Genomic DNA, 15,526 nt, shown 5'->3' with positions numbered 1-15,526 from the left:
CATCACAGGCAAACTGGTTGATTGACTTTGTGAGGAAAAGAACCAAAGGTCCTAGAGATAGAAAGAAAAATATCTATTCTTGAGTATCAGCACTATGTATTGTATTAATTGTATTCAATCTTTAAGAATACAACTAACAGAAAGAACCATTATATGCCAATATGCAGCCATAACTACAGGTGAATAGACAGCAACCCGTGTCACAGGCCAGGACCTCCAGGGCCATTAAATACAGATTTCTCATCTCCATTAGTCTTTGAACAAGACCATTTCATTAGCATGGCAAAAACAGCCTAATGACTTTGATTCACATTTCAGACTACACACGACGGAAGAGTTGAAGCCGTATCACTGTGCATGACTTCTTGCAGACAGCCACGCTCATTTGGCAGCTATTATCTCTCAGACCAGCTGGGCTGTGTTTTTCAGGGTCTCTGCTCTGGAGCCCTTCCAGGCTGTAGCGTTTAGCTGGAATGTTTATGGCAGAAGCAGTTCAGGAAACTCCATTCCTAAACACATAAACTTCCGCTGGGGCCCCAGTGCAACTGCACCGTACTGAAGAAAGGCCTGGAGCTGAGCAAGGCAGAAACAGAAGAAAACAGAACTGGAAAGAAGAAAGGCTGATTAATGAGTGATGAAAATTGTGGCAAACAGGAGCGTTCTTCACTGATTATGCCCTTGGTACTTTTTCATAGAATAGTTACTTTGTTCAAAGCTAGATCAAGTATTTGCCAGAAAGCACTGCAGACATACCCATTCTAATTTCCAGAAGACCCCGAGCTCTTTGTTTAGAACTATTTGATATATGATCTGTCTTCATTAGTAATTTCATCTTCAAAAGAAACTTCTGTAATCAAATCCTCACACTTAATAACTCTGAAACCTTCTCTCTAAAACTTCCTCCTGGGTGTTTTTCTACTGCATGAATTTATGCCTAGACTCTCCCTACTCCTTTCCACCTGTGGTTGCTGCCAGCAGCATGCCCGTTCTCTCTGCCACCCAGATGTGTGCCCAACGAATCCTCACCGGTTTTTTTGGAGGTGGGCACATTCAGGCCATTTTCAATACTTGACAGTTTTTCCTCTACAAAAGTCCTAGATCCTGTCTTTTCTCTGTCTGTTATCCATGCTATTATTGTCTCACATTTCTCTGCAACTTTTCTGATGGTCCACTTTCATTCGAGGCCAAATTTGTATTGAATACAACACACTATGCAGAGAGATAAACACATCCTTATTTCCCTAAGAGGACTCAGAACTGTTATATTGTAAAATCACTCTGGCGACGTCCATCTCCCTGCCCACCACCCCCCAATACACTGGTTATCTCTTCTCTTGTAAACTAAATGCAAGCTTTATTTCTTGCAAGAAATCAACTGCAATGTGGACAGGGGCCTGGCAAGCCCACACTGCGCATTAACCTTCCTGTTAGCAGGACAGTGCTACCCAAGAGGGATACCTTTCCTTGTAACACCACAGCCATCTTACCCATCCATACCTTCAGTCTCCTTACCTGTTCTTTTTACACCTCTGCTTACTCAGTTTTTCCGGTTTAAAAGACCACTTTATTCACTGCTTTTTCAATCAGCTTCATTTTTTCCATCCCAGGAAGACTGCAAGTCCACAAAATATCAATGTCACTTTTTCACCCAAGCCTAGTCTCTAAACCCACTTGTTTAGCTGAATCCCAAGCAAATTTAGGTGTATTCATGGACTGGAAGCTGTTTTCCTTGCTCCTGAGACCACAGCCACAGCTCATGTGAAGTGCTGCACAGTTCTGTTGGCCTGAAGTCCTTCATATGTCTCTATACACCAGACCTTGGTCTATAATACAAGGAAAATAAAGCCTTCTCCATCAGAGCTGAGAGCACGTAGCAGGCAAGGACGTGCCAGTCTTACTTCTGTCTTTTTGTTAGAGCAACTCACCGCGTCTTGCATTAACCAGACAAGTGGTTCTCAACATTTTCTTGGCTCAAGCATACCTATGCGTGGGTAATTTTTCATGACACACCTACCCCTATTTGCCAATATATCACACCACCACGTCTTAAACCAAGCCTATTATTACCTAAAACTTGGGGGTACACCTGACAGAGCAGTGAGGCGTACCTTGCACACCAGTTAGTCACCCAATTACAATTTAAGCTCCTCAGCAAAGGGCCTTTTTCACCTTTTGTTTTGCTAGTGCCTATGAAAGCAATGCTGCTTTCATATGTAAATACAGTGGGGCTTTCATCCTGTTTGGGTATGGAGACAATATATAACTTTACGCACCTGAGTGGATTCTCTTTATGTCAAAACCAGGAGCATAAGTCCATGTGGAGGGCAAATAAGGTACTCTAACTTTTTTTTTACTCTAACTCCATTGCTTGGGGGGAAAATCTGTTCAAAAAAAAAAGAGAAGTGAGTGTGTAAGCACTTAAACTAACCCCGCATTTGTCACCAGAATCATAGCTTTAGTCTTTAAGTAAATGCAGAAGTTTTTCTGAATCATTAAGTACCAAATAAATGACTGAGAAAGAGGAAGAAAATACATAAAAGCCTTAATTATATGCAAAACAGATGGAGAGAAGCTGCTATGTGAGGCATCATATTCCAAACCCAAAGTGGGAACTGAATTTCTCATGTACTCCCTATGGCTAGGTACTGACTTCTGTCTGTTCATCTGAAATCTTAACTCAAAAAATTATTTTATTTCTGCATATCCCAAGCTGAAAACATACACATGGGAAAAACCTTACATTCTCTATGCCCTCAAAACCATTACATGGACATCTTCAAATAAACACCTTACCACAACAGGTGCCTAAATGCTACAGAAAAGTGTGTGGAACACAATGTTCTGAAGGAGCCCTCATGGATACAGTTCTAGCCCACAAAAACAGCTCTAAAAGAAGTTGTATAGGGTGTCAACGGCTGGGAAAACAAAATTCTTTCTCACAACCAAAAGTTTTCCCATTTCTAGAGCAAGAAACACAATTAGAAGATCTACAAGGTTGACTTTTAAATTTTGTGTGTTTGGAGTGGTTTACGTTGCAGGTTTTGGGTTGGGGCATTTCACTGTTTTCAAGTCATAATACTATACAAATTAACTTATTGTAGCAGTATCAAAAGCAAAGAAAATCCTGTGATGAATCTGCCTTTTTTTTCCCCATGATAAACAAAGTGCTGCAGACATCAGACGTCAGTAAGAAACTGTCTGGGAAGAGATAATTTTAAAGGGCCTCTGAAAAAAAGAAAGCAGCAGGGTGCTGCCTAGTCAAGGCATGATAAGCTAGTTAGAAAACAGACTGGATAGTGCTGATACTAGAGCATGGTAACAGCACATAAGAATCTGGGCAAATATAACCAAAAGGGTAAAATGGGAACTCCAACATCATTGCAGAGAATGGGGAGAAAAAACAAACACACACGAGAGATATTCAAGTTTGCTTGTACTAATGTCTTTCTTTAAAAATTAATGGTTCCCCTCAAAAAAGCTGCTCTAAAGTTTTTTTACTTCCATGTTACAATGAACCTTGGGTTAACTAAGAACTTGATGATGTGTGTGTGCAGAGCTATCTCTGTATTTATTATGTATGTTTTCTCACAAACACTCTACAAATCACAAAGACTTGCCTTGTGCTTCTTACATTTCTTTCCATAGTACGTGGCTCTCTTGCAGCATACCAGTTTACAAAACAAGTCTGACTGATGTTTAGTTTGATTTTGAATGGAGCACAAAAATGAGTTTCCTATATAAAAAATCTGTCCTATGTGTCATGATTAGATGATATAAAGAGAAGGACTGAGTCACAGCATTCTACTTTACTGTAACTTCTCAGAATTCAGTGGGGTTGCTCCTGACTTTAAAAAGTAACAAAATCAGACCTTTCTTTTACAGGATTGTTTCCCAGGAAACTTTAGGAGTTCAGTTGCTAAATAAATAGCTTTGTATCGCAAGTTAATTCATGCTTTCCCCCCATTTCTTTAATGAAAAAGGAGCATGAGTGGAAAGGCAGCCAGAACTAATAAATCATGCATGGATGGAGAGCCAGGATATCCAACTTCCCAGAATTTTTCAAGTCTAATTTTCATCTCATACCTGTTTGGCTCACACAGAAATCTATTCATTTAAATAATTTTGTGGCTGTTTTCCACTGTTTTTTTTATTCAAAGTTAGTCTATTCCTCTCTATTGCCATCAGATCTAGCTGTCCACAGAAGAGCCTGGAAAAAATATTTTGCCTGTAATTCAGCATCTCCTTTTTATATTACAAAAAAGACACTTTTCTGCTTCCCAGAGACACGAGGCACTATCCAACATTTAGCATTCTGAATAGGTCAAGTACTTGTTTAAACATTCAGTACTGCTGTCATTATTCTTCCCTGTGGAAGTCTGCGTCTGCAATATACCAAATAAGTAACTGAGCCAAGATCAATTCAATGGATCTGTGAGAACAAAACCTGGACAGTATGGTCCTGCCCTTCTTAAGAAGGCATTTGCAGAAGTAGCATATATCTGGTAACAAAGTATGTATCTTTTTTTTTTTTTTTTTCGGGGGGGGGTTGTAATACCTCTAGAAAGATACCATGAAATGAGGCCCATGCTTTCTGACCAAGGTCTCTTGCCCTTCTAAAGATATAGGTGCTCACAAACTTTAGACATGAAGAAGCCACTTCATCTGGTCTTCTGGGTTACATCTAGTTTACAGGGGCAGCTGGGAGTACACACAAGCCAAATTAATTTTCCTGGCTTCTGCAGAAGCCCACGCCTGGCCACCATCTTCTCCCAGCCCTTCGGGTTACAGACATGTTCTGGTTACAGGACAAGCGAGAGTCCCCAGACAAGATAATAGCTGGAAGCATCCTGCCAGAACAATTTGCAGCTCATGGCCTCCTCCCTGCATGCCCTGAATTACTTCTGGAAATGACAGATGCTGAGAGTGCAGAAGCCCATCTGACCAATCCTACAGCAAACCTGGAGCACACAGCGAAATAACTGTGCAGATCCATGGATTAGTGAAGGACAATAAGCCAAACTTTTGTGGGAATCACTGGACCTTCCACATCCCCACTAAATGTTCATATTGCCCACGGGTCCTGCCACATGACAGGAGAAAGACCACGAGGTTCTGCTCTCGTATTGACAAAACCTGAGTAACTCAGTCAGCTAAAATAATCTGGCTCCCCTGTTGTGTACGAGTTCAGGTTATAAAGCAATTTCTATTCAGCTCTAATTGCACAGATTCCACAGTGGTATTTTTCATGTTGTTCCTAATCAGGATGAACTTTTTCTCAAACATAAAGAAAATATTTTCAACACTTTTGTGTTTCCAAATGGAAAACATATCCCTTCCTCCACTCTTAAGGCATTTGAAGCACCCCTTTTCTTGTCAAAACTAGACACGGCTGATTGCTGAAACTTGAAATTGAGCATGAAAATATTTTTCCACGAGGATAAGAGCCTCCACTTGGCAAGAAAAATAGCAGCCTGTTCTCAAAAGTGATGAGCTTTGGAAAACCTATAGTCTGCATATATGAGAGAGGAAAATCTCGTTCCTGTGATAACCATGCCTACCAACAGAACTGGACAGGAATGTAGGTCTGGGATGGGCAAATTTTCCATTTGTAGATGAGCTGGGTTTGGAGGCTGGCCATGGTGTCCTTCCTATTTAACTTAAGTTGTTTATCCCCTCATTACAAAGCCCATTCTTCCACAGAAACAACTTAGAAGTTATGGTCTTTGTTGATGCTTTGGTACCTGCTCTTTTCACAGGGCTTGACCTATAGAAAATCAAGCAAAGTATTTGCCAGTCCCACATTAATAAACGTCTCCAGTCTGTGATCAGAAGCTTTCTTTTTACAAGTTCGAGAAAAGACACAAAAGACACTGACATGCTTCTGCTTCCACAGCAACCAGTCCTGGCCTGTGCAAGGAAGTTGCAGTTTAATTAAACCAGTTCAAAAACTGATGCTGTTAAATTAATGCTAAGTCTGTGGGAGGATGTTATTTTGCTGAAGAGTGCTTTCTACTGTTTTAACTGAAGTGGTAAGGAATGGATTTAAGCTAAATCAATACACAACATACTTCAACTGATACGTGTCCAAAAAAGGCATTTGCATCAACATAATGAAACAGCGCAAGATTTTCATGTAGACAAGACTCAGAAGAAAATGTAACCGTATTACACTTTGGGAATACGGTGAACATGCCTTGTTTTGCCCTTGTCTGCTGTCAACACCTCCTCCACTGCCTCCAGGGGTCTGCTCCCCACTGCCTGACAGTTTTATTAACTATCTCTTCCTGTCTTATTTATCCTCAGGTACTCATTTGTTGGCAAGTTCTCTTTATCACCAAACCACCCCATTTGATGTAGCTCTCAAAACTGTGGCTTCCTGCAGTTCTGCTAAGTTAAAAGGTTCCTCTTCAGGGTAGTTTCAAGCTGATGTTCCACAGACTTTCCCCTATTTCCTCTATTTGTAACAGTTACTACAGCTTCAGAGCCAGACTGGCTGAGGTTTCCTCAGAAACCAAAGTATTTCGCTTCAGGCTTCTTGTGTGTCCAATGCTGTGGAAATGTCAGAATGTGACTACTCCTTCTGGGAAGTCCATCTCCCTCCCCAGGGTGACACACAGTGACTGAGCAAAAGTATAAAAAAAGTCCATAGACCATTTTTAGCAGCTCTGCTTTCTTAGCCTGGCATGATATCCCAGTGCCTGTTCAGTCAGCTTGAGCCTACTGGTTTACACTACAGAGTGGGGAAAGTGCTTGGGAAAAGGTCAGTTCTTACACTTCTTGCTGTTCTTGGCTCCCTCCCCCAGATGCCAGCACGCTCAGGCCAAGGCTGGGATGCAGATCCTGAGGAATCTCATCTCCCTCATTGTGCCCGAGCCACCACCATGGCTGCATCATAAGCTGCAGGGGGGGAACAGAGGGGATCTCTGGTGAGGAAGCACTGGAAACTGTACAGTGTTGAAATCGTGACATCCAGACTTTCTGAGGACATTAGGGCCAATATACAAAACAGGTTAGACATAGTTTGGTATTAGACCAGCTGAACAAAGAGAGAGAAATGTCTGCACTGTTGGCAGACACTTTAACAAAAGGCTTGCTCCAATGCTGTTCAATCAATGGCAAATCTCCCAATGGAAGTAGCCTCTGGCCGCAAATGTGTAGTTAACAACCCAACTCTGTACAGTGCATACTGCTTCCTGTGAGCTGTAGACAGCCCACAATCCCCACTGATTGCTGCAGTCAAAAACAAGCTGGAGGTGCTGAGCTCATTAGAGTGCTACCGGTCGTAGTAAATCCAACCATTCTAAATTTTAGACAGTCTTTCTCTTTCCCCTGGGATATACAACATGGTGTAAGTAAGTGCCCGGTTAACAGGAGGGAGAAAACAGAATTGATTTCCCCCACACACATAACAATGCTTAAAAGTGCAAGTTTTGAAACATCTTTGAGAGAGAGCGGTGAGTTGAGGCAGGAAAAGCAGTCCCGTACATTTCAGTGCAAAAGACAGCAGGGAAAAGGAAATTCTTTTCTGTGCCTTTAATGTAAGGATCAGACAATTCAGAAAGTCAGTATGTTAGTGATAAGTGCTAATTTCCTCTTCAAAACTCAGATTGTATCTTTTGAGCCCCTACCAGAAAATTGTCATGCCTATTTATTTATTACAAATGTAAGCTACCTTCTTTTTTTTTCTTCTTCTTATCCTTTTTAGGAAAAGAGATAGAGGAAGAGAGATTTCCACCTTCTCATTATTACAAAATCTAAGGAATGCAATATGCAATTCAATCTGCTGACAGATTATTGAAGAAATTCAAAAGCAGCGGTCACATGCAGGTTTAACTCTGCCCCCGTGTGTGCAAACATTAAAATACACCCTCCCATCCATTACCTGGATCCTGTTCTATTTTTGTGCAAAAGGACGTGTTAGTTTATGACACTAATGATATATGACATACACGATGACCAGGTAGCTACAGGACACCTTCTCCCTTCTACACTCACATGTCTCTCTCTGCATTATGAAACTCTCCTTTATGAATACATTGGCCACTAAAAAACAAGCCATAGAGATATGCCTGTTGCCTGTACAATAAAACAAGGAGAAGGAAAAGTGAAAAGAAAAAACAGGCAACGCTGGAATTGTACCAGAGGGATGGTCCTGTTAAGATCAGGAAAAAATGGGGACTTAATTTTACTTCTCACCTTTGCCACGCATGCCCTGTGTGAACTTCCCTGTTCTCCCCTGTGCCTCACTGCCCAGCCTGTGAAGCGTAGATACCATCACCTTCATGTCTGCGGGTGAAAAGGAACTACTCCTTCCTCTGTAAACTCACACTGAGGTTTCTCTAGCCATCTCGCTTCATCAGCACGCAGGGTCACAAGGCTCTGTCAAGGAGAGACCAGCCCAGGCCACCATGGCTGTCGTGGGGACACGCTGCTCCAGCCAAAAGGGCTCAGCCCTTCCTCGGCCCATGGCTCACAGCCCACAACCACACGGCCAGCAGCGACGGAGCAGCTCCATGAGCTGAGAGCAAGAGACCTCTGCCTCATGCCCTGCCCCGGGACTCCTCTTTATTGACTCATTTCAGATTTCAGGACAGCCCCCTGCCTTTACCGATGACAAATCATGGGCCAAAGTGCCAGGGAATGAAGCAGGCTCTCCATCAGGTAACCGATGGGGTGACCTGCAGCAGGCTGTTGCAACACCCCCGCGTGTATCACAGGCGAGATACGCATGAACAACCCGTGGCACAGGGACAGTGCGCTGCAGGAGCTGAACCCTGCACAAACACAGGCCGGATCGGGGCACGGCTGCCCTCAGCCCTTATCTTTCGATAGGGAACTCTGCCGGGAGGAGAGGCCCGCAGGGCGCACCACTGCACGCCCCAGAGGGGTGACCACCTCTGCGATTTTTAATTGATTTCAGCTTTCACATTAACCTGCGGGAGCTGAGTCTACAGAGAAAAAGCCGGATATTTGCCAGATATGGGAGGACCCGGAATACCAGTGCCACTTCACCATTTTCCCCTGCCCTGGCCAGCGACCAGTCACTATTAAACCAGTCAGGCAAGAAGGCAAGAGGTGGCTGCAGTGGGGCTGCCCAGACAGTGCGCAGGGCCATGGCGACCTACGTGCAGCTGAGCACTGAGGCAAAGATGTCCCTCGTGGGGCTGGGCACCTGGAAGGTAACAGCTTCAGAGAAGAGCACTAGTATTGCAGAGCTCCCTGGCACAAAACTCAGTTCCCCCTGGTCCAGCTCTGGAGAGCTGTCCCGCTGTCTGGGACTCTGCTCTACCTGGCTGTTGGGCTGAACCTGCATGGAAGTGGAGCTACAGAGAAATGGCTAAAGACTGGCTTCAAGCCTTGGAGCCCATGTTTATGACTGCAAGAAATACTGTGCTTGTAAAGAAAAAAACCCCACAACCTAGGGGAGGGGGGATTGCTTTCAGTAAGGTGGTTTTCCTATTTTTACTTTGCTAGGATACAGGTATTTAACATGTACTGATTTGAGATTCCTAAGATTTATGCATTATTTTCAGTCCTCAGCTGGGAAAGTAACAGCTGCAGTGATGGCTGCCATCGATGCTGGGTACCGCCACTTTGATTCTGCCTACATGCACCAGAATGAGAATGAATTTGGGGAAGGGATCCAGCAGAAAATCAAGGAAGGAGTTGTGAAACGAGAGGACCTTTCATCATCAGTAAGGTAAAGATCTAATGATCTTCCACCCTGGAGCAGGGGTGGGGGAATGCTTTGCCTATAGTATTTGCATAGTAGGAAGCTTAAGTATTGGAGACAAACTTTATGCTGTAGGATGAAGCAATTCATAATATAATTCAAGTCACTCCTGATACAAGCTTACTGCTTCATCCCATTCTGAATGGAGAGGTAGGAAGGATATGCTGTGTCTGCACCCTGCTGTGGTCTGGCACTGTGCTGAGGAGAGACAGAAGTGCTGAGGGATGGATGGGGAGAGGCCAACTGCAGACCAATTGGTGCAGAAGGGAAGCAGGAAAAGGTGGAGTGGGCCAGGTAGCACCAAGCAAGGTAGAAACCAGTGATGCAGAGGCCTGAGATCACTTGGTGTCACACAGAGGCAGAACCAACTTGGTAACGGCACCTCACTGACTGCTAAAGCACAGCAGAGGAGAAAAGCCTGGCAGTGGCTGGTGCTAGTTCCAGCAGCCGGGCTCGCAGTCCTGCCAAAGGGGTGCCTCTGCTGTGTGAGGAAGATGAGGTTCTGGGCACCTTGGGACAGTGTAATCTGCTCAGCACATGTCCAAGAGAAGGTGTGGTTGGTGGGTTCTCTTTCTCTTGCTTACTAAGGAAAAGAGGGTATTTAGCTGGGCTCTGAAGTTACTTCTTGCCTTGGTAAAGGTTGGTGCCAACCACTTCTTTGTGGCTTGTCTTATATTTTCTTGGCTTTGCCTGCTAAATTTTTTAAAGGAAATGTACAAATGGTCAAATCTGACAGAAAACTTTCTTGAGGTAAGCCATCCTCTTCCACACAAGTCTGACCTTGCAATAGGAGTTTTTACTACAGATCTGTCTGATCATGTGTACTGCCACAGCACATACTGCCTTTGGTGTCACAGGCCAGTCCTGCTCACAGAGCAAGCCCCATCTGAAGAGCACTAGGATGGCCTCATTCCACGTCGCCTTCCAAAGGAGACAGGTACTCTCCTCTCAAGAACAGGACAGAAGAATTACAACAGCTTCAACCTGGGAGGTCACAGTGTGCCTTGGCCTTTTGTCTCTAGCTATGGTGCACGTTTTATGAAACGTGCTTGCAGCACTACTGCTGCTCCAGTCCAGAAAGACCATGTATCTGTTGTGCATACCAGCACTGCTCCGGTGCTGCTCATTCAGCTTTCCTCTGGCCACGTGAGCCAGGCTCTTGATCTCTGCCCCTGAGACCGCTGCTTGCACAGCGTCCTCTGCCCTTTTGATACCAGCAAGGCAGACCTAGCACTAAGATCAGGCCTCCCAGCTGCAAGCATAAGCTATGCCACTTTACCTTTCTTTTACAAATCTAAAACATGCTCATCTGAAAATTACCCCTTGCGGGAAGGAGGCCTGCACTTTGCTGCCTGACAGAAATTCTTTCCTCTGCATGTTACAGAACCACAGAGTGAAAGAAAATGCTTCTGTTTTCCATTTCTCTCTTTAATCACCAAGTACTTAATACAGTCCAGATTGAGCTGACCTTGTGTGTAGGAGCCTTAGTGTCGTTTCACAGACCTTGGATTTCAAAAGATGAGGCTTTTGGATACCAAACTTTTGCAGACTACATGTACTTCAAAGGATTTATGTCAGTTTGTACCTATATATACACACCTATACTCCTAGCCTTTCCTTTCTGCTACACCCAGATCAGAATCTCTATTCTACCTAATGCTTTTGAGCCCCTCAACTTCATTTCATTCTCTCAATATTGTTTTAGTTAGCTTATGTGGACAAAGTTGTCAAGTGAAACTGCATAATATCGTGGCATCTAGAAAATTCCAATAATTCAAACCACTTTGGCCATACTGTCTAGTTACAGGCTGTTCTAATTTTCCTAATATAGCAACTTAAACAGTGAGCCCCCCCATGGGAAATCTGTCAGTGGTACCTTTTTCAGCAGATGTACTCCAGTATAAATGTGTACATTCACAGGACCAAAATCAATCCTCCATATATACCTTTTTAAAAACAACTAAAGAAGCTATTATTCCTAAACGTGCATAATGGAACAATACATGAAGTGAACTCATGTAAGACTCCAGGATATTGTTCTATGAGTAAATCGCTTCCCTGCATGCATTTTGTGGATCATCACTTCAATGGGTCCAGCAGAAATACCTATCTTTATTGGGATAGTACCTGGCAAAAATGCCATGACCCTGCATGAACTAAGAATAAGAAATGACTGAAGAATTAATAAAGTTATGATGATAATTACTTGATTTTTTTTAATGCACTATTAGCTTTAGCTCCTTAGATTCCTGTTCGGTTCTTCTACATAGCTAGCATCCCAACAGAGATTATTTCAAGCATTCTCTCTCCAACTGACAGGCAGAAGATGAGCTGTTTCCCATGGATGACAAAGGCATGTCTATACCTAGCAACACTGATATTCTACAGACATGGGAGGTAAGTTCAGCCACAGCAGAAAAGTCATGTCCTCTGTCCTCATCAGTCTCTTCCATGTTTTCATTACCTTCACAGTCACAGAACTGTTGTCTCATGCATGCAAAATTAGTTGGAAGGAACATAAGGCAGTACAAAGTAGCTTTTCATAATACACATGCTTACTCATTACTTAGTTATTCCTATTCCCTGAGTGCCTTACTTGAGTGCCTGACCCACAGTCAGCTGCACAACCACTTTCAGTGGAGCTGCAGACCAGACTGAGGTTAGAAAAAGTTCTTTGCTTGACCGTAACAACTGTACAATTGTCTTCACCACAGTTCTTGTGCCCTTCTTGAATTGCTCAAATACATTTTACAGAAATAAAGACACTTTAGGTTGAGATCTTGCCTACAGCGTGGGGCACTGCCCTCCAGTGCTTGCATAATAGTGGGTTACTGAGTGTCATTGTTCTTTTCCTTATGCAACTTGGTGTGAATTTCCACAAACTCAGGGAATGAGAATTTGGGCTTGGGTGAGATGGCACTAATGTACCAGTACCTGCTTTTCCCTCAGAGAGCTTTGCAACTCTAAATAGTTATTTTGTGCTGCTCATGATGGGAAACAAGCCACATCAGGAAGAACATCTTCTTCACGACCTGTCTTGCATACCAGATGATGATTTTGCTCCTCTCTGTGTTAGGCCACGGAAAAGCTGGTGGATGCTGGTCTGGTAAAAGCAATTGGTATCTCCAACTTTAACCATGAGCAGATTGAAAGAATCCTGAACAAACCAGGACTGAAATATAAGCCTGCAAATAACCAGGTGAGCTGCAAAGTGACTGCAGGTGAATAGTTTTCAGGGATTATAAAGATCTGATTACAGTTGAATGAGGAGATGGAAAAAGGGAGAACAAAGTAGAATACAGCATGTACTCTTAAATCCCACTCTGAATATTTCTGGGTACACAAGGCACTGGGACACTTCCTTATTTGTCTCACCTTGCTGAAACGCTGTTTACAAATGTTGGAGTATTTCCCTGTGAAACATTCTTTCTGGAAGAATAAAGAACACAGAGATGAGCTTTGTGAAACCGCTGCAGAAAAAACTGTATAAGCACTTTGTATAAAAATAGGTGTCTTCAGTACTAAGGATGCATATTATCATGTAGGCCACTGGCAAATTAGGGCAAAAGGCAGCCTCTAATTGGATTAGGAGCTAATCCATGGAGCACAGCAGTATCACAGCAGTTCTGCCACTATCAGCCTCTGTGCCTTTGTGTTGGCAGATCAAATGTCATCCATACCTCACCCAGAAGCTGATCGAGTACTGTCAATCCAAAGGGATTCCTGTGACAGCATACTGTCCTCTTGGCTCTCCTGACAGGCCATGGTAAAATTGCTTTGTAATTCGCAAGGGAGCTGGCACGGATTATGCTTGAAACATTGAGACTACAAGTGGACCATTAATCAGTCATCTAGATACATATCTCCATTGTTAGGCTGGATCTTTCTAAGGAGGTTCCTCACCACTGATCTCCTTCTATCTGTGTAGGGCTAAGCCAGAGGATCCTTGCCTTCTGGATGACCCCAAGATCAAAGAGATTGCAGCCAAGCACAACAAAACCCCAGCACAGGTACGTAGGTGCCAGACAGTGGGTACCCCTTCCTGTAACACAGCCATTAAGGAAAACAGATGTGAGGAGCAGGTAGAACCTGCATCCATTCCCTATGAACTGTGGCATTCCTCTGATTTTTCCCTAAGAATGTAGGTTGTTTATTATATGGCCTGCAAGATATGCTACTACTACCTCTTTGGCCCTCAGCCAGAAAAAGATTCTTGACCCATCTTCAGATGTCACTTCCCTTCTCAAGTCCTCTTGCACAGAAGGAAAGCCTTGCATAGACTGCTAAAAGTCCAGGTGGGAAGAAAAGGAATGGACTGTCCCAAAGCTGGATGGGAAAGGAGGCCTTCCATGTGGGCCTCCTCCACTTCCCTCTTTGCTCTCCAGGAAGCGCTGCCTGGGCCACAGGAATGGGAATGAGCTGAAATGCAGCTCTGCAGAAGCGGGCGTAGCTTAGGGAAAGCAGCTGTTGGAACAGGCTCTGCTTCCTCCAGAGCAGGAGCCGTCCTCTCTCTGACTCAGTGGTCTGTTCTTGCAGGTTCTCCTTCGCTTCCAGATCCAGAGAAACGTGATTGCGATTCCCAAGTCTGTCACACCGCAGCGCATCGTGGAGAACTTCAAGGTGAGTGATTACGAGTGAGCTGGGTGCTGCCCTTTAGGGATGGCATGCCTTCCCCCCGCATAGCAAACATCAATCCTTTCTCACCCTTCCCCAGTCCTCCTCAGGCAAGAGGACTGGGCTTTTCCTTTCTTTATGCTTACCTACACTCTACTGAGGGTTAAGTCAGGCCTACCGTTGGAGAGGACAGGTGAACAGGTCTTATATGATGTTTCCTGTTCTGTGGCTTGTGGATGAATCAGCAAGCACAGCTTGCGTGGAGACCACACACAGTAACATGCCAGAAAAGTCTTATATAGAATAAGCAATGTTCATAAAATAGTTCTTGTGTCCATAAAACAAGTTGTTCCTCTATCTGTTAATTCAGTGGTCCGTCACTGAAAATGGACCCCCCCAGTGTGGAGCTGCTCTCTAATCTTGTCTTTCTTCACACTGTTTGATTTTTCAAAGAGGTGATTTCCAGTTGTTTCTCGTTAGGTGTTTGACTTTAAATTGACTAAAGAGGAGATGGCAACCATTCTCAGCCTTAACAGAAACTGAAGGATCTGTGCAATAAGCATGTAAGTGACACTGCTTGTTTCCTTCCAACTCTTAAATTCTGAATATTCTTTACAAGGAATTTTGTGTCACAGCTACTAGGTAGCATGAAATTCAATTTAATTAAAAATCATGCCAACTCAAATTCCAACTGGTTTGCCCCAAAAATACTTTTTCAGGAGAGGGTTTAGTATTTTCATTTTAAGAACAAAACAAAAAAGTGTAAACAAGCTACATTCTCATTTTGAATTCAGATTCAAGGAAACTCTCTGTTAACTTGAATTCCATTGAATTACAAAAAATGGGTTCTAGATGTTCATTTAATCTTTGTCTGTATTAGAGAACTGAGGACACATATCTCCACATATTCTTCCTGTAATTACATGATGCAGATCTTCCCTTGGCAGCTCCTCCATGCACCCAATACACCTCTATATAACAGTTACTTCACCCATGAAAATAACATTCCCTCTTTGATTTCTTTCAGGTCCAAAACTCACAAGGAGTACCCTTTCCATGCAGAATACTGAAGATGCTTGTAACGTGGCCCTCACTAGACCTCTGGTGTCTCATGTGTCTCTGCTCTAACTTGGAGCTGTCTATTTATCTGGTTTTCTTACCGTGTCTGCCCTGCACTGC

General features: G+C 43.5%; 2 protein-coding genes and 1 long non-coding RNA gene across 3 annotated transcripts in view; 2 read left to right on the top strand and 1 right to left on the bottom strand.

The window, feature by feature from the left end:
- Window positions 1-207: 207 nt before the first annotated feature.
- On the bottom strand, window positions 208-6,899 carry LOC142411426 (uncharacterized). Its single transcript, XR_012776187.1, has 3 exons — window positions 6,773-6,899; window positions 2,274-2,381; window positions 208-604 (listed from the first exon to the last, which is right to left on the bottom strand). It is a non-coding gene; the product is annotated as an uncharacterized LOC142411426 (long non-coding RNA).
- A 2,721-nt stretch (window positions 6,900-9,620) lies between these two features.
- LOC142411494 (aldo-keto reductase family 1 member B1-like) overlaps window positions 9,621-15,526 on the top strand; it is a 21,438-nt gene continuing 15,532 nt past the window's right edge. The window contains exons 1-3 of the mRNA XM_075505483.1: window positions 9,621-9,700; window positions 12,053-12,130; window positions 12,810-12,932. Coding sequence (XP_075361598.1) covers window positions 12,074-12,130; window positions 12,810-12,932 — 180 coding nt within the window. The 5' untranslated portion in view covers window positions 9,621-9,700; window positions 12,053-12,073. The remainder of the gene's footprint in view (window positions 9,701-12,052; window positions 12,131-12,809; window positions 12,933-15,526) is intronic.
- On the top strand, window positions 13,131-15,436 carry LOC142404522 (aldo-keto reductase family 1 member B10-like). Its single transcript, XM_075491486.1, has 6 exons — window positions 13,131-13,217; window positions 13,396-13,499; window positions 13,662-13,743; window positions 14,270-14,353; window positions 14,828-14,910; window positions 15,375-15,436. The coding sequence occupies exons 1-5, from the start codon at window positions 13,131-13,133 to the stop codon at window positions 14,888-14,890; spliced, it is 420 nt and encodes a 139-aa protein (XP_075347601.1). The 3' UTR covers window positions 14,891-14,910; window positions 15,375-15,436.

Source organism: Mycteria americana, chromosome 1 (genome assembly GCF_035582795.1).
Source record: "Mycteria americana isolate JAX WOST 10 ecotype Jacksonville Zoo and Gardens chromosome 1, USCA_MyAme_1.0, whole genome shotgun sequence".
NCBI classification, from domain to species: Eukaryota; Metazoa; Chordata; class Aves; order Ciconiiformes; family Ciconiidae; genus Mycteria; species Mycteria americana.
Note: the sequence above shows the minus strand (reverse complement) of the source record. Positions and strands in the feature narration are given on the sequence as shown.

Coding starts and splice junctions, on each gene's coding strand:
- LOC142404522 (XM_075491486.1), top strand. CDS start 13,131: ATGTTGGAGTATTTCCCTGTGAAACATTCTTTCTGGAAGAATAAAGAA. Junction 13,218..13,395: donor AAACCGCTGCAGAAAAAACT/GTATAAGCACTT, acceptor TTGTGTTGGCAG/ATCAAATGTCATCCATACCT. Junction 14,354..14,827: donor GCATCGTGGAGAACTTCAAG/GTGAGTGATTAC, acceptor GTTTCTCGTTAG/GTGTTTGACTTTAAATTGAC.